The sequence below is a fragment of the Monodon monoceros genome, unplaced genomic scaffold, assembly GCF_005190385.1.
Source record: "Monodon monoceros isolate NGI ecotype Baffin Bay Population unplaced genomic scaffold, NGI_Narwhal_1 Super_Scaffold_5, whole genome shotgun sequence".
NCBI classification, from domain to species: Eukaryota; Metazoa; Chordata; class Mammalia; order Artiodactyla; family Monodontidae; genus Monodon; species Monodon monoceros.
The window spans coordinates 65,116,050-65,130,807 of NW_021703782.1; the positions used below are offsets into that span (position 1 = coordinate 65,116,050).

Here is a 14,758-nt window from a genome sequence, read left to right on the forward strand (position 1 = left end):
TGTGACATCATGCTGTACTGTCTATGTGGTAACAGAGATACATATGTGAGATATGGTTCTCACATAGCCCACCACATTTTAATAATGAGTCCCTTTTCTCCAACTGTATCTTCTACCAAACTATGGCAGATTCTGCCTCAAACTGTGTCCAGATCACATCGGCATTTTGAAGACCTAAGTGCTTTATTTTGGGCTGTCTTGAGGGGAAAAGTTAATGTTATATCTTATTTTTTAAAAAATTAATGAAGGTCAAAGTTAATCTGCCCTCTAGAATTTTTTGACCACTTTGTTAAAAATCATTTCAACTTTCAAATATTCTTGTCAGGAGAAGGGGACCAAAGACATATTAAGTTAGTTGACCTGTTTCACTTCAGTCTTGGTGAATATTTAACCATGGCTTCCCCATCTAAACACTGGCACTCTTTAACAGACAGTAGTTGCTGATTTTTCCCTTTGATGAACTGCATGTCGGTTTGTTGGAGAGAACAAGAGGTAAAGAAGGCACAGGTTGGCACAAAATGACTGTCCTGCCTGATAAAACAAGTCATCTGTCCTATGGATAACTCCACCCCTTTGTCTAGACAGGAGAATCGGAATAATTCAAGGCCAAGTATCCAAAGTGGACCAAATGCTCATTGTGCCTAGATGAACAGTGGGGACTCCCACTTGTTAAATATTGGGTTGTAATAAAAAAGAAAAAGTGGTCCTCATTTGGCAGGTTAGACTCAGAAACAAAGGTTTCCCCTTGAAGTGACTGCTCTGAGACCACCTAGGGCAGGCGAGACCTAGCCTCAGTGCCAGGTTCATGGTCGTGCCACCAGCCCAGTCACACTGCTCAGAAGGGCAGTGTTCAGGGTTTAATGTTCTGCACTTGCTGTCTTGAAATTCTTGACAAATTTACCCTTGAATCCATGTTTTGTTAAGTGAAGGCTGATGGGACAGTGGGGCATGTGCAGAGGGCCTGGAGCCTCGGCTCACACGTCATTCACAGTCGCACGTCCTACCTCCTGCTGCCTCGCCAGAATGGGATTTCATTCATACCCGCTCCTGCCTTTAGTGTCCCTGCCAGCCTCGCCTCCCCTCCCCAGCCCTGCCTGGGGCAGCTGACAGGGCCGTGTTCCATCATTACCCTCCATCTCTGGCTGGGACCTGGGTGCAGGCAAGGGCAGGGGCAGGGTCGGGCATGTGGCCTGTAGCACTGGAGGGCAGGGTAAGGATGTCCTTGCCTTGGCCTGGCAGTGCCACAGTGGGTGTTGTGGGCAACTTTGTGGGGAGCCTCCCCCACTGGATACTGAGCACTTCCCAGTGTGGAGATGGCAATCCATTGACGGGTTGGGGCTGTAGTCATGGGAAAGGGGCATGGATTTCCCTACTCCTGCTGAGGGCCTACATTTTCATTTTATACTGGGCTCCACAAATCATGTAGTTGACCTTGCCTAACCTGACTGCCAACAGACAGCTCTGGGCTGGACAGAACTATGTGGGGCCTGGGGAGGGCTGTCAAGGTTCAATGTCCTAATGTGTTCACTCTTCTGGAACAGAGTGAAAGATCTAGCTGTCTCTTCAAGTTTTTCCTCTACTGTTAGATACCATAATATACACATATCATGTAGTAGCTGTGTGACGTAGGGAAAATTACTTAACTTTTCTGTGCCTTAGTATGTTATTCTGTCATGCAGGAATAATAATGCTAGTGTCATAAACATGAAATATACAAACACAGATAAGTACTTGGCACAGTGCTGGGCACATAGTAGGTGTTTAATAAGTTTTAGTTGCCATTATTATTGCGACTGTCATTATTATTTGCTACAGACCCTGAAAACAGTTGCAAAAGTATCTTGATTGATACTTTGAAGGACACATGTTCTAGTAAATTTATTTGGAGATTCAATCTCCAGGGCTCTTAAAAATTTCAAATTCACTAGAAATTTTTAGGAGGGGAAAAATTTCAGGTAGAAGAAAATTGTATAATGAGAAGGAATCTTGGCTTTGTCCATCATAAAAGGCACAAATGCCACCCACAGTAGCTGTCTAATTTTTGAAGTCTACAGTAAGTAAAGCAGAGAGGATACCAGGTAACAGCTCATTTTCCATTTTGCTAGAATAAGTGGATACAGGAGGTTGACTCAATGCAGAAGTCAAAGTGTATAATGTGGTGGTTTACAAGCCACATGTCTCCAGTCACTGATGAACTGGTGTCCACAGTGGTAGCCTCCAATTAGTGACTGTCACTAACACCAGTGTATGCAGCCTGGTACTCCTGTGGAAATATGTTAACATACCTTCGGATTCCTAGGAAGTAAACAAAGCTGCTTCACTGTGCCATTACTATGACTTTCATAAATATATTGAGCACTAGCTGTATACTGGTGATTTTATGTTCTCTCTAATCCTTGTAACCATCTCATAAGGAAAACATGCCCACTTTATAAATAAGAAATCTTGAGGCTCAGCTAAGTTAATTGGTTTAGCCAAGACTTTTTTTTTGCGGTACACGGGCCTCTCACTGCTGTGGCCTCTCCCGTTGCGGAGCCCAGGCTCCAGACACGCAGGCTCAGCGGCCATGGCTCACGGGCCCAGCTGCTCCGTGGCATGTGGGATCTTCCTAGACCAGGGCACGAACCCATGTCCCCTGCACTGGCAGGCGGACTCTCAACCACTGCGCCACTAGGGAAGCCCTAACCAAGACTTTTTAACTGGCGGAGAGAGTGAGTGTTTAGACACAGTTCTATATGACTTCAAGATTATGCATTTTATTTTAATTGATTGCAAAGCCTCTCCTGTAACTATAGTAAGTGAACACTTAGTGGAAGTGATAACATAGCAAACATTAATTTAGCTTTAACACCAGGTACTCTTCTAAGCACTTAACATGTATGGACTCACTTAATCCCTGCTACAGCCCTATAAAGCAGGAATTACTATCCTCATTTTGCAGATGAGTAAACTGAGGCACTGGGAAGTTAAATAAACTGGGCCAGATTTTAAACCAGTAATGACAGGCCAGACTATAAACAAAGCAATGTGGCTTCAGATTCGGGGCTTAAGAACTAGGTGAAGAAATCAGAACTTCTTGAATTATTATTATTATTTTTTAAATTTTTTAAAGGAATTCCTTTATTTTTATTATTTATTTTTGGCTGTGTTGGGTCTTTGTTTCTGTGCGAGGGCTTTCTCTAGTTGCGGCAAGCGGGGGCCACTCTTCATCGCGGTGCGCGGGCCTCTCACTATCGTGGCCTCTCTTGTTGTGGAGCACAGGCTCCAGACGTGCAGGCTCAGTAGTTGTGGCTCACGGGCCTAGTTGCTCCGCGGCATGTGGGATCTTCCCAGACCAGGGCTCGAACCTGTGTCCCCTGCATTGGCAGGCAGATTCTCAACCACTGCGCCACCAGGGAAGCCCCTCTTGAATTATTTCAAAGGGTTAACTGAAAAATTATGACTTGACTTTCTAAAATAATATACCAAGATATGCACCCAAATGTATGTCCTTCAGAGTATTAATCAAAATATTTTAAAAAATTTTCAAAGCCTGAAGCAAACAATAATGATGACAGTAGTACAAATAGCAGTTAAAATTAATTTTACATCTATTATGTGTCCTGGCACTGTGTCAGATGACTTACATATGCCATCTATTTAACATTTATAATGGTAGTATTATTATTCCTAGATAACGGAATAAATTATTGAGGCCCAGAGAATTTAATTGATGTTTCTCATGTCACACAGCAAATATATGATGGTTCTGGGATAAACTTAGACTCTCTGCATCCAAAACCCACATTCTTCACTTCCAAACTAGTATTCCATTCTTTCAGAATTTTTAGTGGTGGAAAACTTTATCTTCTGAGAACAGACCTGATTTTTAAAAACTAGCAGAAGCTGTTTGTGACAAAGCCCTAAGTTTTTTGAATTTTAGGTACTCGGGATTAACTTCTGATCAAAAACATCATTTGAAGAAAATACAGAGTGCTTTTCTCTCGTGATCTATAAATTGTCTGAAAGCAGTCCCCAAAACTTGTTCTGTGCACTCGTGCATCACGGTAATTAGAATCTCCCTAGGTGATGACTTTGGAAGAATGCTCCACTTAAGACCAAATTTATGCTCTATATTTGACAGACACTGCATATTAATGAAGGAAATAATGGCTAAAAGTTTACCATATGCCTCTGGGCTTGTGGCACCATGCTTACAGGCATCATTTAAGCACCCTATGAAGTCACTGGGTATACTACTCTATAATGACTATTGACCGCTAAACCACTTCTTCGTCTGCAGCACTTTTCTTATAGGGAGAACTTTCATGACTTTTAATTAATGCACGGTTCCAGAGGATCCACACTGCATATGGTTCAATCTCATACTGTGAATGGGGACTGTATTGAATTGGGAACCCTTAAGGATCTTGTGTGGGCATATCCAACTCTTAAGGGGATGAGGAAGTTACCAAATCTTCATTTCCCTTGGTTCTGTCCAGGTCAAGACTACCTAACCCTTTCTTTGTTTTCCCCAGGCCTTTCTGGGGGTTGCACATAGCATCCTCCTTTTCAGTATATTGCTCAGAATTAATTTTCTTAGGGAAGAACTGTGAGAATAGCTTGGTCAGCTATTCTTGGTGAAGAAAATACTGCAGTGGGAAGGGGGGGGATGGGGGAAAGGGGAGAGAAGAGGAAAGAGACAAGAGAGGTGGCTTTATTGCACATTTTTAGACTGTAACTAGTGTGAAATGACTTCCCCTGCATTTTGCAGTATGCTTCTCTAAGAAAAATGTCCTCTCCAAACTCAGAAAACTCCATGGCATGCCTGAGAACAGTCACCTCCAACTGCTCCACCCTCAACTAACTAACTCTCTCTCAAAAGTTAGAAGCAAGCTTGTTGGAATACAGCATTTCTAGAATTTCCAAAAACACATGGTAGACTTTTCTCCTGGCAAAATCTGTCAGCCAAGTAGGGAGAGGTCCATGATGAAAGCTAAAATTTAGAAGCAACAGGGCTTCCCTGGTGGCACAGTGGTTGAGAGTCCACCTGCCAATGCAGGGGACACAGGTTTGTGCCCCGGTCCGGGAAGATCCCACATGCCGTGGAGCGGCTGGGCCTGTGAGCCATGGCCGCTAAGCCTGCACGTCCGGAACCTGTGCTCCGCAGTGGGAGAGGCCACAGCAGTGAGAGGCCTGCGTACTGCAAAAAAACAAAAAAAAATTTAGAAGCAACAACTCTTAGAAGTAAAATTTGTATACTTCCTAATGCCTCCTTTCCAAAAAAAAAAAAAAAATGCTTTTCATATGGAGCTGTTCTATTGAGAACATTATTGAACGCAGCTGCTTGAAGAAAAAGCACTCAATTTGGGTGACAAGATCTCTGTTAGAACAGGGAAGGAAATAGTCTGGGATGATAATTTCTACCTTGAATTGAGAGAAATGCTAGTTACCAACAGAATGAAACAGAGACCTAAAGTTAAGATATTTTTTACCAAAGGAGTTAGAAAAACATGTCTCAATGGATGAGACCCAGAAAATAAAATAATGAACAGTGGATAACTGTAGAAAAACAAGAGTCACTGTGTCTGATCTCATACTAATCATTTCAAAAATCCTGAGAGGAAGGTTTGCCCCATTTGACAGAGGAAAAGCAGAGAGGCACAGGAGCAACACAGTTAGAGCAGGTCACCCAGCCAGGAACTGGCAAAGCTGGGATTCGGCCCAAAGACTAAATCTCCAGCTCTTCACCATTCCTTTGCAGGACTTGAGATAGAATTTGAGAAGTGACTGAATGGTTTCTGATTACCATGGCTTTGTTGGAATGGCCGCCTCCTTGGAACTCAATGGTCCCAAAAGCATCTGTGGGGCTGAGTTGAGTGTGCTTGCTGATGGACCACTTCTCAGACTGGATGTCATTTCGGGAGAGGCGACTTTCATTTTTCTCATTCTGAAGAACTGAGATACTGGGAGTGAGGCCGACATGCTGGCCTATTAAACGCCCGCAGCAACACCTATAACATAAGAGGTCAAAGTGAACCCCTTGTATTAGTGACAACTGTAATACACACTGAAGGCAACCTGCTGGAGAAACCTACAAACCGTAGCAAGCCAGCGAGTCAGTTTTCAGGTGGAAACCATAATGTGGCCATACCTGGCAAATGGTGAACTCGGGATTTACTTGACATACATTTCTTTTCTTTTCTGGCCCCTCCACTTCTTCCTCTAGCTGTATAGGCTGTAACATGCCTCCCATCCTTCTGCACCTACCACCTTTCACACCTGCCACATTGTTCAGGATTGGAACGAAAAGAACGAATGCCATGTAGATTTTTCTACTTCTCATTCCTCCCATCTATCAAATCTTGCACGAAGGACATTGAACAGCTTTGAGGGAAGAATTTTAACAGGTACATTTAAATAAGGACTCTCAATCATATATGAGTCACAACCTAACTTGTCTTTTCCCAATTGACACTCTCTGTATCCAATTCTGAGAATGAAGCTCTGCAGCTGAAGTGTTGTTGAAGAAACAATAAAAAAAGTATTCACAAGGTATTTGAAAACAAAATTCGCCCCTCATATCATGAAAATGTCCTTCGTACTTTACTACTAGCACTGTTATGACTATTAGCAATAATACTGATACAGAGCTATCATTTATTAAATACCAACAATGTGACATTCATTTTATGGGTAAAATATTATAGTTTTGAAGGGTAGGTAATTTGTTCAAGGTTATACAGCTGGTCTATATGATTCCAGAGTCTATATTTTAAACTACTCCATTATACTGCCTTTTCATAAGGGCATTTCCAGACATTCATATGTTACTTTATCCCAAATGCTTCCCACTTTATATACTGTTGATCTTCAGGAAGGTAAGTAGAATATTGGATAGAAATCTATCCAGTGGTTGGATAGAAATCTGAAGGTCTGCAGTCTAATTAGTAATCTGCTAGGAGTATTTCCTTTAAAAGTCTCTTTTTCACTGTAGCAGAACATTTTGGTAAAAAGTAAGCATTTTGATGAAATGCTGGAAAGGGAAAACCGGTAACCACACTAAATATATATGTATATGTGTATATATATATATCCCATTCATATATTTTATATATATATATATATATATATCTATATATATATATATATATATCCCATTCCTATAGACAGTGATGAATTCCCTTCTCTATGGTGTAGCTTTTATTTTGTACAGGCTCTCAGACAATTAACTGCAGGCATGGCATATTACATGGTGTGTATATATGAGATTGCTTCAAAGATGTCCAGCAACAATTAAAAAATGATCTTTTAACATTTGTTCTCTTGCAATGGATAGTGACTGCTATCATATTTTTGTTCCCACAATTGCTACTTCAAGTTCTTGCTACATTATAGAGACAGCAAGATTACCTATGGGGGTCTTTGGTGCTGGGTATGATGTGAACACATTCTCTTTTATAAAATGCTCTTTCTATCCAGGACTTCTGAGCCTGAAAAAAAACAACAAAAAAAGAAGAAAGGTGAACACAACCTTTAAGCATTTTTGACTAGAAAGCAAAATTTCATAATCACTTAAGAGACTAGTGTCTCATAAACTGAATTGAAATTGTGGTTACTTCACACATAAACACTGCATATAACAAAATCAATTATTACCAGAATCTGCTGGTTAGGTTATTTAACATTATAATATGAGAGTTAAAGGAAATGACCATAATAAAAAATGTTAGTAATGAAACTATATACAAGTTCATAGTGACTTTTGAAGAACAGAAAAATAATGCTATTTACAGAGAAAATGAAAGCCATAGAGCAGGATGTTTATAACCCTTTAGTTAACAAGTATTCAGTGTTAGGAAGAAATATATCTACATAAGCATACGGTTTTCATGGCTGACACTTCCATTATATTTTCCTTATAGAAAGAGAGAAAAATGGTGAGGAAATTACATAATTCGAGCCCTAATCCATCACCATGCTTTTACTACAATCCAAATTAGCAATGCTTGAATATGGAGGGGAAGAAAGGAAATGGAAACATAGGAAGATAAATGTCTTCATCACAGTCCAAAATTTCACAGGTAATGCCTTTGGAAGGAAGATACCACATATTTTGGCAACCGACATGCCTTTCAGCATAGCAAACATGGCTTCTTAGAATGAACACTGTTGGGACTGTCCACCCATAAGCCTGGCCACTGAGATTGGGCTCCCAGAAGGATAAAGGAAGTTTCAACAAACTGTACCATCTTTGTTCCAAAGCAGTGTCCATCCTTCATCCCTTAACCCCTTTTTTTTAGCAGGATTTGAAACAGTAGAGGAGCCTCCTACGAAATCCAGTAAGCTACTCAGAAGATTCCTTCTCTAAGCGCGTGTTTAAGGCAGAAGTTGCTAGAGTAACGTGTAATGTTATATCTACAAGGTATCGTCTTCTCTCTAACCCAGCATCAGGACCAAATTCCTACTTTTAAAATATACAGGACCAAAGCGCAACTAAGCTGTTTACCTGGCCTGTCCCAGTGACCAGTTAACTGTTACAAGCCCCTGCTTGTTGGCTGTAATTGATATTGACTCTGCCAGGGACCCAAATGTCTGTATAAGTTGTGCTAAGGTCTGGTTTGCCCTCAACCCCTTAATATTGCACCTGCCTTCTCTCTCACAGTGGAGTCTATGCAAGCATGTAGCACAGAAGGAAGTAGTTGTCTTATATTCATGACAAAGCACATTTTAAAAGTAGCAACGCGGGGGATGCTTGAGGGATACAAAGGACCTGCATCCTGTTTCAGTCATGGTTACAATCAGGTTGCATAATTTCTGAGTGTATAAACATTGTCCACGTGAAAAGGAGCACCCACCCTGCCACAGAGACCCCTGGGTCCAGGTAGCCCTCTGCACCCTCACACCACAAAACTAACATTTGCAGTCATTTGTCATCTGGGCATGGAAAAAGCCCCAGTGTCTATTCTTAAGATTTTTCTTCTCAAATACATAGGAAAAACTAGTGGGTTCATCTTTGCAGCAGAAATGAGCTTAGCAGCATAGATAACCAGTCTTTATCTTCGTAAAAAGCCTGTAAGTTAAACTATTCATAGGCTGTGATTTTTCCTAGAAACTGAATACTTTCTTTGATAACATCTCTTGGCAGATAGATGGTAAAAATATTCCTCACTGGACATCTGAAACCAACTTTTCCTTCACCTTGGGGAGCAGAAAAGGGAGAGCATACTTTCCCTTTTTTTGTGGCCCACGATCTGGGAATTTCAGGGAGTGCTGATCAATACTCATTGAGAGAAAGCAGGAATGGCAGTATCATGTGTAGACAATGATGTTTGCAGTTAGAAAATGTTGTCGTGAATGGGATTCTGCAGCTTGGACAAAGTCGTATAATTTCTCTGATCCTTGGTTTTCCTCATCTATAAAATGGGCACAAACATAATGCCTGACACAGAGTTGTCATCATTATTTAGGTACCAAGTTTTCACCTCAAGAACAGGGACCAGTCCTAGGTTGGTCTGGTACTACAAGTTCAGATAAAGGTTTAGATGATATTACTATGAAACTGCTGTAGCAGATCTGACCTACATTGATTTCACTTTGCACTGCAGATGATATGCTCCCAGAAGGCCTGGCTGGCCACAAACAAGGTATACAGAAAAGTTATTTAACTTTCCTGAGCTTTTTCTATAACATGAGGGTACCACAGCTACTCTGGAGAGTTGTATTAATCAAAGCAAATGATTCAGAGAAAGCACCTGGCACATAGTAGGCACTCAGTAGGTAATAACAATGCTTAACCTTTATTACAGGTTCATCATGTACCTGGAATTGCGCTGTATACGTATTATCTCCATGGAGCCACACAAGAAGCCCATGAGGGAAGTACTACTATTATGTCCATTTTACCAATGAAAAAATTGAGTCAGAGATGCAGCAGATTAGAAGACAGAGTTTGAACGTGAGCAGTCTGACTCCAGAGTTCACACTCTTACCCACTCTACTCAACTGCCTCTCCAAATTAGATGTTATTGGTATTAAATACCCTAGATCTGGGCAGTGCCATCTGGGCTTGCCTGGGAGTGCCTTCTAGAGGCATGTCTGGGAACCAGTTCATACCTGCACCTTTCCCCTCCTTATTTCCCCCTTCCAGTCCCCACAAGTGGAGTAATGAACACTCTGCTCTCTGTTCCTCTCTCCTTGGGGTCAAGGATAGAGGTGGGACATTAGGCAGACATCAGAATATAAGAAAGACGTAAAAGAAGGGGGGGATCATTATAACGGCTACCCCAAAGAAGTGTAATCACACAGGACTCCCAACTTGAGAATCTGGGGGCCACAACAAATAGATTAGACTTTTCAAGGGCACCTCCATTATTTCTCTCACTCATGGATCCTGGTTTCAACTTGGAAGGCCCTGGAAGGTGTGTAATAAGAATGACTGCATATGGATTGCCAATTTGTTTGTTAGTCTTTAAGTAATCTGACTTATGTGCAGTTTAGCAACTTAATTACCTTCTCAAAGGTGAAAAGCTACCTCACTGTCAGCAAAGGGATTGAGGATCAGTTTTTATTTCTTATTATTAGCAAACTAACAGTTTCTCTTGCAAAGGCATAGAAAATTGGAGGGGGGGAAATGTAAAAAAATCTTTCCATCATTCATAATTGAGTTGGATTCTCTTTTTGAGAAGAAAAGCATAATATATAACAGGAAGAGTGCACGTATAGCACATGAATTAGGAATTCTACCAAATATCATGCACAATTTACTATGATTTATTGTGGGCTTTGCTTTATTGTGCTTTTATTCAGTCTTCAGTGTGGATGGATATTAGATTTTTAAAATCATTTTCTTGGAGAAGGCATATTTGATGTATAATCATGATTTAACTTGTTCCCTAAACTAATTCCCTTTTCTTTTGTTCAAAGGCTTTGAACTACTCTGTGTGAAGCTTTATACTTGGTTGCAACATCCAGCTAAGTTAGCACAGAATGGCTATCCTTATTGTTAGAAAGAATGAAACAGTTTTGACATGCCATATTTCTAGCTGACCCTTTAATTCTCTTTTAACGCAAAACTTCAGCAGCATGCCTTAAAATCTCTTTTTCTAAACATGCTTTGGAGGGCTCATGTACTCTTAGAAAAGGTGGCTTCTATCAGCTCTTAGAAAATCACTTTTCTAAAGGTAGAACAGTCACATCACCATGACTGAGTTTGCGAAGGGCTATTTTCTTTCTTGTCTTTCTGCATTATCAGTCATGTGTGATGTGTAATAGGGAACTGTTTTTCAAAGGCTAATAATTAAAGGACATCTTATTCAAAACAAAAATGAGGACATTCACACTTCAAGAAAAGTATAATAATAACTCTCAAAGAATAAAGTACGTATGAATTTTGAAAGTCAAATGTACAGTCAATAAAGCATCAAAATAATTGGAACTGAAAAAAGAAAAAAATAGTTTCATTTAACCAGGTTTCAATTCTTTTTCACAAAGACTCTGCTACAAACATTAGTCTCTCAAACTTCTTTGACTCTTCTTACCACCCACTCCCCATTAGCTACAGAATTAAGACCTTCTCCGGGCAACAACGATTTACAAGTACTTACATAGAGTATGTATTAAATCTGTCTACAGAAAGTCTCAGAAACTGCTACTGCAATCTACCCTTTAGCAGGGCAACTTAACAGGACACCAATCCAGTCCGGTAATTGCAAAATTAGAAAAAAAGAGAGTCCACTAACTTTATAGGAACAAATTACAAGCAAAACTTTACTACATCCCTCATTTTGAGACTCTCAGGTTTAAAAGGTACACTCTGCCCCAATCAGAACAAAACACCAAAGACCCCAAGGTACTGAACGCCTGTGTTCATTTTTACCTTTTGCTTTCCCTCAACATCTCCCTGGCATTCCCTGGGTCTTCCTCTAGATCCCCAGATCCAGTATTGGGAAGTTGAACAAGAAGAAAATGAGCTGAAATCATTTTACCTGAGCATTGACTCTGGGTGGTGGCAAAGGCAGTCCCACGAGCGGCTCTTGTTGCTTTCATTTTGCTGTGTCTGGGGCTGGTCATCCCGTTAATAATGCTCTTATGACCGCCCACTGGAAAAAAAGTCACTTGCCCGGCTCTTCCCCCAAGAGACGTTTCAAGTAAGCAATGAATTTGGGCAGATTAGCCCCTTGGAATGTGCTGCTTTGGGATTAGCCTCACTAAGAATCCCATGGACATTCCCTCGCAGCCCTCAAACACTGCTTGATTTGAACATCTAATCTGACGCCAGAAGAAAAACAAATCCCTGGAGAGATCGGATTTAACTGGCACAAGTCCTGACAGGCTCTCCCCCCTTCTTTTTCCATTTTCAGAGAGAAGGCTTGTGAAAGTGTGATAAGGTGTTCTGAGTTCTGAAAAGTTCAACTTTGGAAAGCAAATCCTTCTAAAGAAACAGTATATTAATGCTCCGAGTGGTTTGAACACACAAGCGGCATTGTTCATTCCTTCCCAAAGGATGGAATGATAGCATTTCTTTAAAGAGGAACTGCTAAAAACTCTGAATGTTTCAAAAGGATAGCTGGGTCCCTGAATGTGAGCCCAAGAAGAATAAAGTTGGGGCCTGTCAGTAACCTTCCACAACTTCTGAGATGTCAATAAATAATAATAATAAAACTGATCACACTTCTTATCCTGCAGCCCCTCCCCCACTACTGTAAATGTGCGACTAGAAACCTACACTCCCCTGTTCCCCTATTAAAAAAAGATGAGCTGGGACTATTACAGCACATGGATGCAGGCTGAAAGCAGTGGCATTGTGATGTGTTTATCTGGGGCGGGTGGAGGGCAACTTAGAGGTTTTGGCTCACACAACACAAAAGGGCTCTTTCAAATATCTTCCAAGAATAAGTTTTTTAGATAATAGTAGTTCTTAGCTAGATAAGTGAACGAACTGGGAAAGAAGAGAGCTCAACTTTCAACAAGGCAAAAATACTTTTAAAGAAGTGACTGTGAACACTTCATCTCCAAAAGACTTTTCTTGCAGATGGAAGTCAGAGCTGAGAGGTGTGTTCATCATCAACTCTGTGGGCTGTGAACCTCTGAGGGCAGTGTCGTTTTGAGCTTCATTTTCCCACAATCTCCTGTCAAAGCACCTAGTATGTGTTATGTGGGCACTCCCTGAGAGTCACAGTGGGAACTGGGTGACTTATTTCTAGCTTGGATCAGATCCATAGCCTTCTCCCTGCCTCTCTGCTGTTTCCAGGATGGATCTCTTTCAAACTCCCCCATCTTCTGGCCTCTCACTTACCAAGGTTTCCCCGGAGACAAGGGGCAACAAACTACTTAGTGACTTTCAAGTGAGGAAACATTACAATAAGCAAAATGCAAAGGAATCATCATCAGACTGAGCGTTAGCATTAAACATGAGATGGAGAAGTCCCTTTGACAGTCTTCAGGAGTTGGCTGCAGAATAATACGTAGTGACGGCCTTAGTAATGAGGATACCCATCCTTCTATGCAGCTGTAACATTCCTATGCATTTATTCTTAGGGAATCAACAGAGATGTGAGCACACAAAGATGTTCACTGCAGCATTATTTATAATTCAGAAAAACTAGAAAAAAATGAAAATTAATGGGAGGCTAATTAAACTATGGTTCATGCTGTTTGATGACCACAATCAGGTTTCAGAAGACTATTTAATTACAAAGAGAAATATACATTTTCACATTGTTATGTGAGAGAAGCAGGACAAAATTGTAAGTAGAGAACACTTACAAATTTTAAGTAGATACAGAGATAACTGGGAATATACTAAAGTGGAAACTGTAGCTAATTTTTATTTTCTTCCTCTTGCTTTTTTATATTTTCCACAGTTTTCTTCTGTAACCATATATTTATAGTCATGAAACTGTATTCTATGTGGTCAGAAGATTTCCAGATTTTTTTTCCAGCTGTTAAGCTCGACCTTATGATAATGGGAAGTCACTAGGAAAGAGTAGTTCAGGAAGTGACTTAGGAAGAGCTCAGTTAAAAGAGAGGGCTCAGTGGGTATAATTGGAAAGGGACGTTCTATAATGTACAGGGTGAGTTTCCTAGGGTATAAAGGCAGGAGAGAGCGAGCGAGCGGAACAGGGAACGGAACAGAGAAGAGGAGGAGGAGATGGAAGAAGACCGGGGTGGGGGGGGGGCGGGGCTGGCTGACAGGCAGGCATCTGAGAGATACTGACCTAGTAGTTTAAGAAATATTTGAAAAATCCAGCTTTCTCATCTTCCTTCTTCACTAGATACTACTTCGGTTCCTCATCTGACTTACTTTAAATCTTGAGTTCAATCAGATCCATACTGAGTCTTTTAAATATTGCCCATGTATTTTTTTTAGCCTTATTCTCGCTAGTCTTACTCATTTTTTGTTGCTGTTTTTCTTTTTGCTTATTTTTCCTTCCCACAGAGAAATATTTGATAGGGAAAAGAATATGAGGCACCTTATATGAACTTTACACCAAAGACAAAAATACTGTCACCAGAACCACGAGCATTCTATGTCTATGTGAACAAGGAAGCCTGAGGTAAAATCAGCACAGCATTTCTTTCATATGAGGTCACAGATGATCTTCAGGACTCTTTGATTTAAGAAGGTAATTAGTTCCAAAGAGACTTGTAGCTCTGGGCCACACTGTCCACACAGATCTTTTAAACTCCTATGCATTACCCAACAATGCAACTCCAACTCCTGACAGGGTATATCACCATCTTGTTTCAGATGTAGTTTAGAAAGAATATACTTTGA

At 40.7% G+C, this 14,758-nt stretch overlaps 1 protein-coding gene across 33 annotated transcripts in view; it reads right to left on the reverse strand.

The window, feature by feature from the left end:
* The window catches only part of TRPM3 (transient receptor potential cation channel subfamily M member 3), a 798,781-nt gene that overhangs the window by 257,871 nt on the left and 526,152 nt on the right, over positions 1-14,758 (reverse strand). For 26 of the 33 annotated variants that reach the window (XM_029202614.1, XM_029202612.1, XM_029202616.1 and 23 more), the window contains exons 2-3: positions 7,393-7,472; positions 5,789-5,993 (exon numbers count right to left, since the gene is read on the reverse strand). In XM_029202614.1, the coding sequence (XP_029058447.1) occupies positions 5,789-5,993; positions 7,393-7,472 (285 nt within the window). Of the gene's footprint in view, positions 1-5,788; positions 5,994-7,392; positions 7,473-11,966; positions 12,070-14,758 lie in introns of those variants that run through there. The other 7 variants (XM_029202617.1, XM_029202608.1, XM_029202607.1 and 4 more) reach the window with 2 other exon arrangements.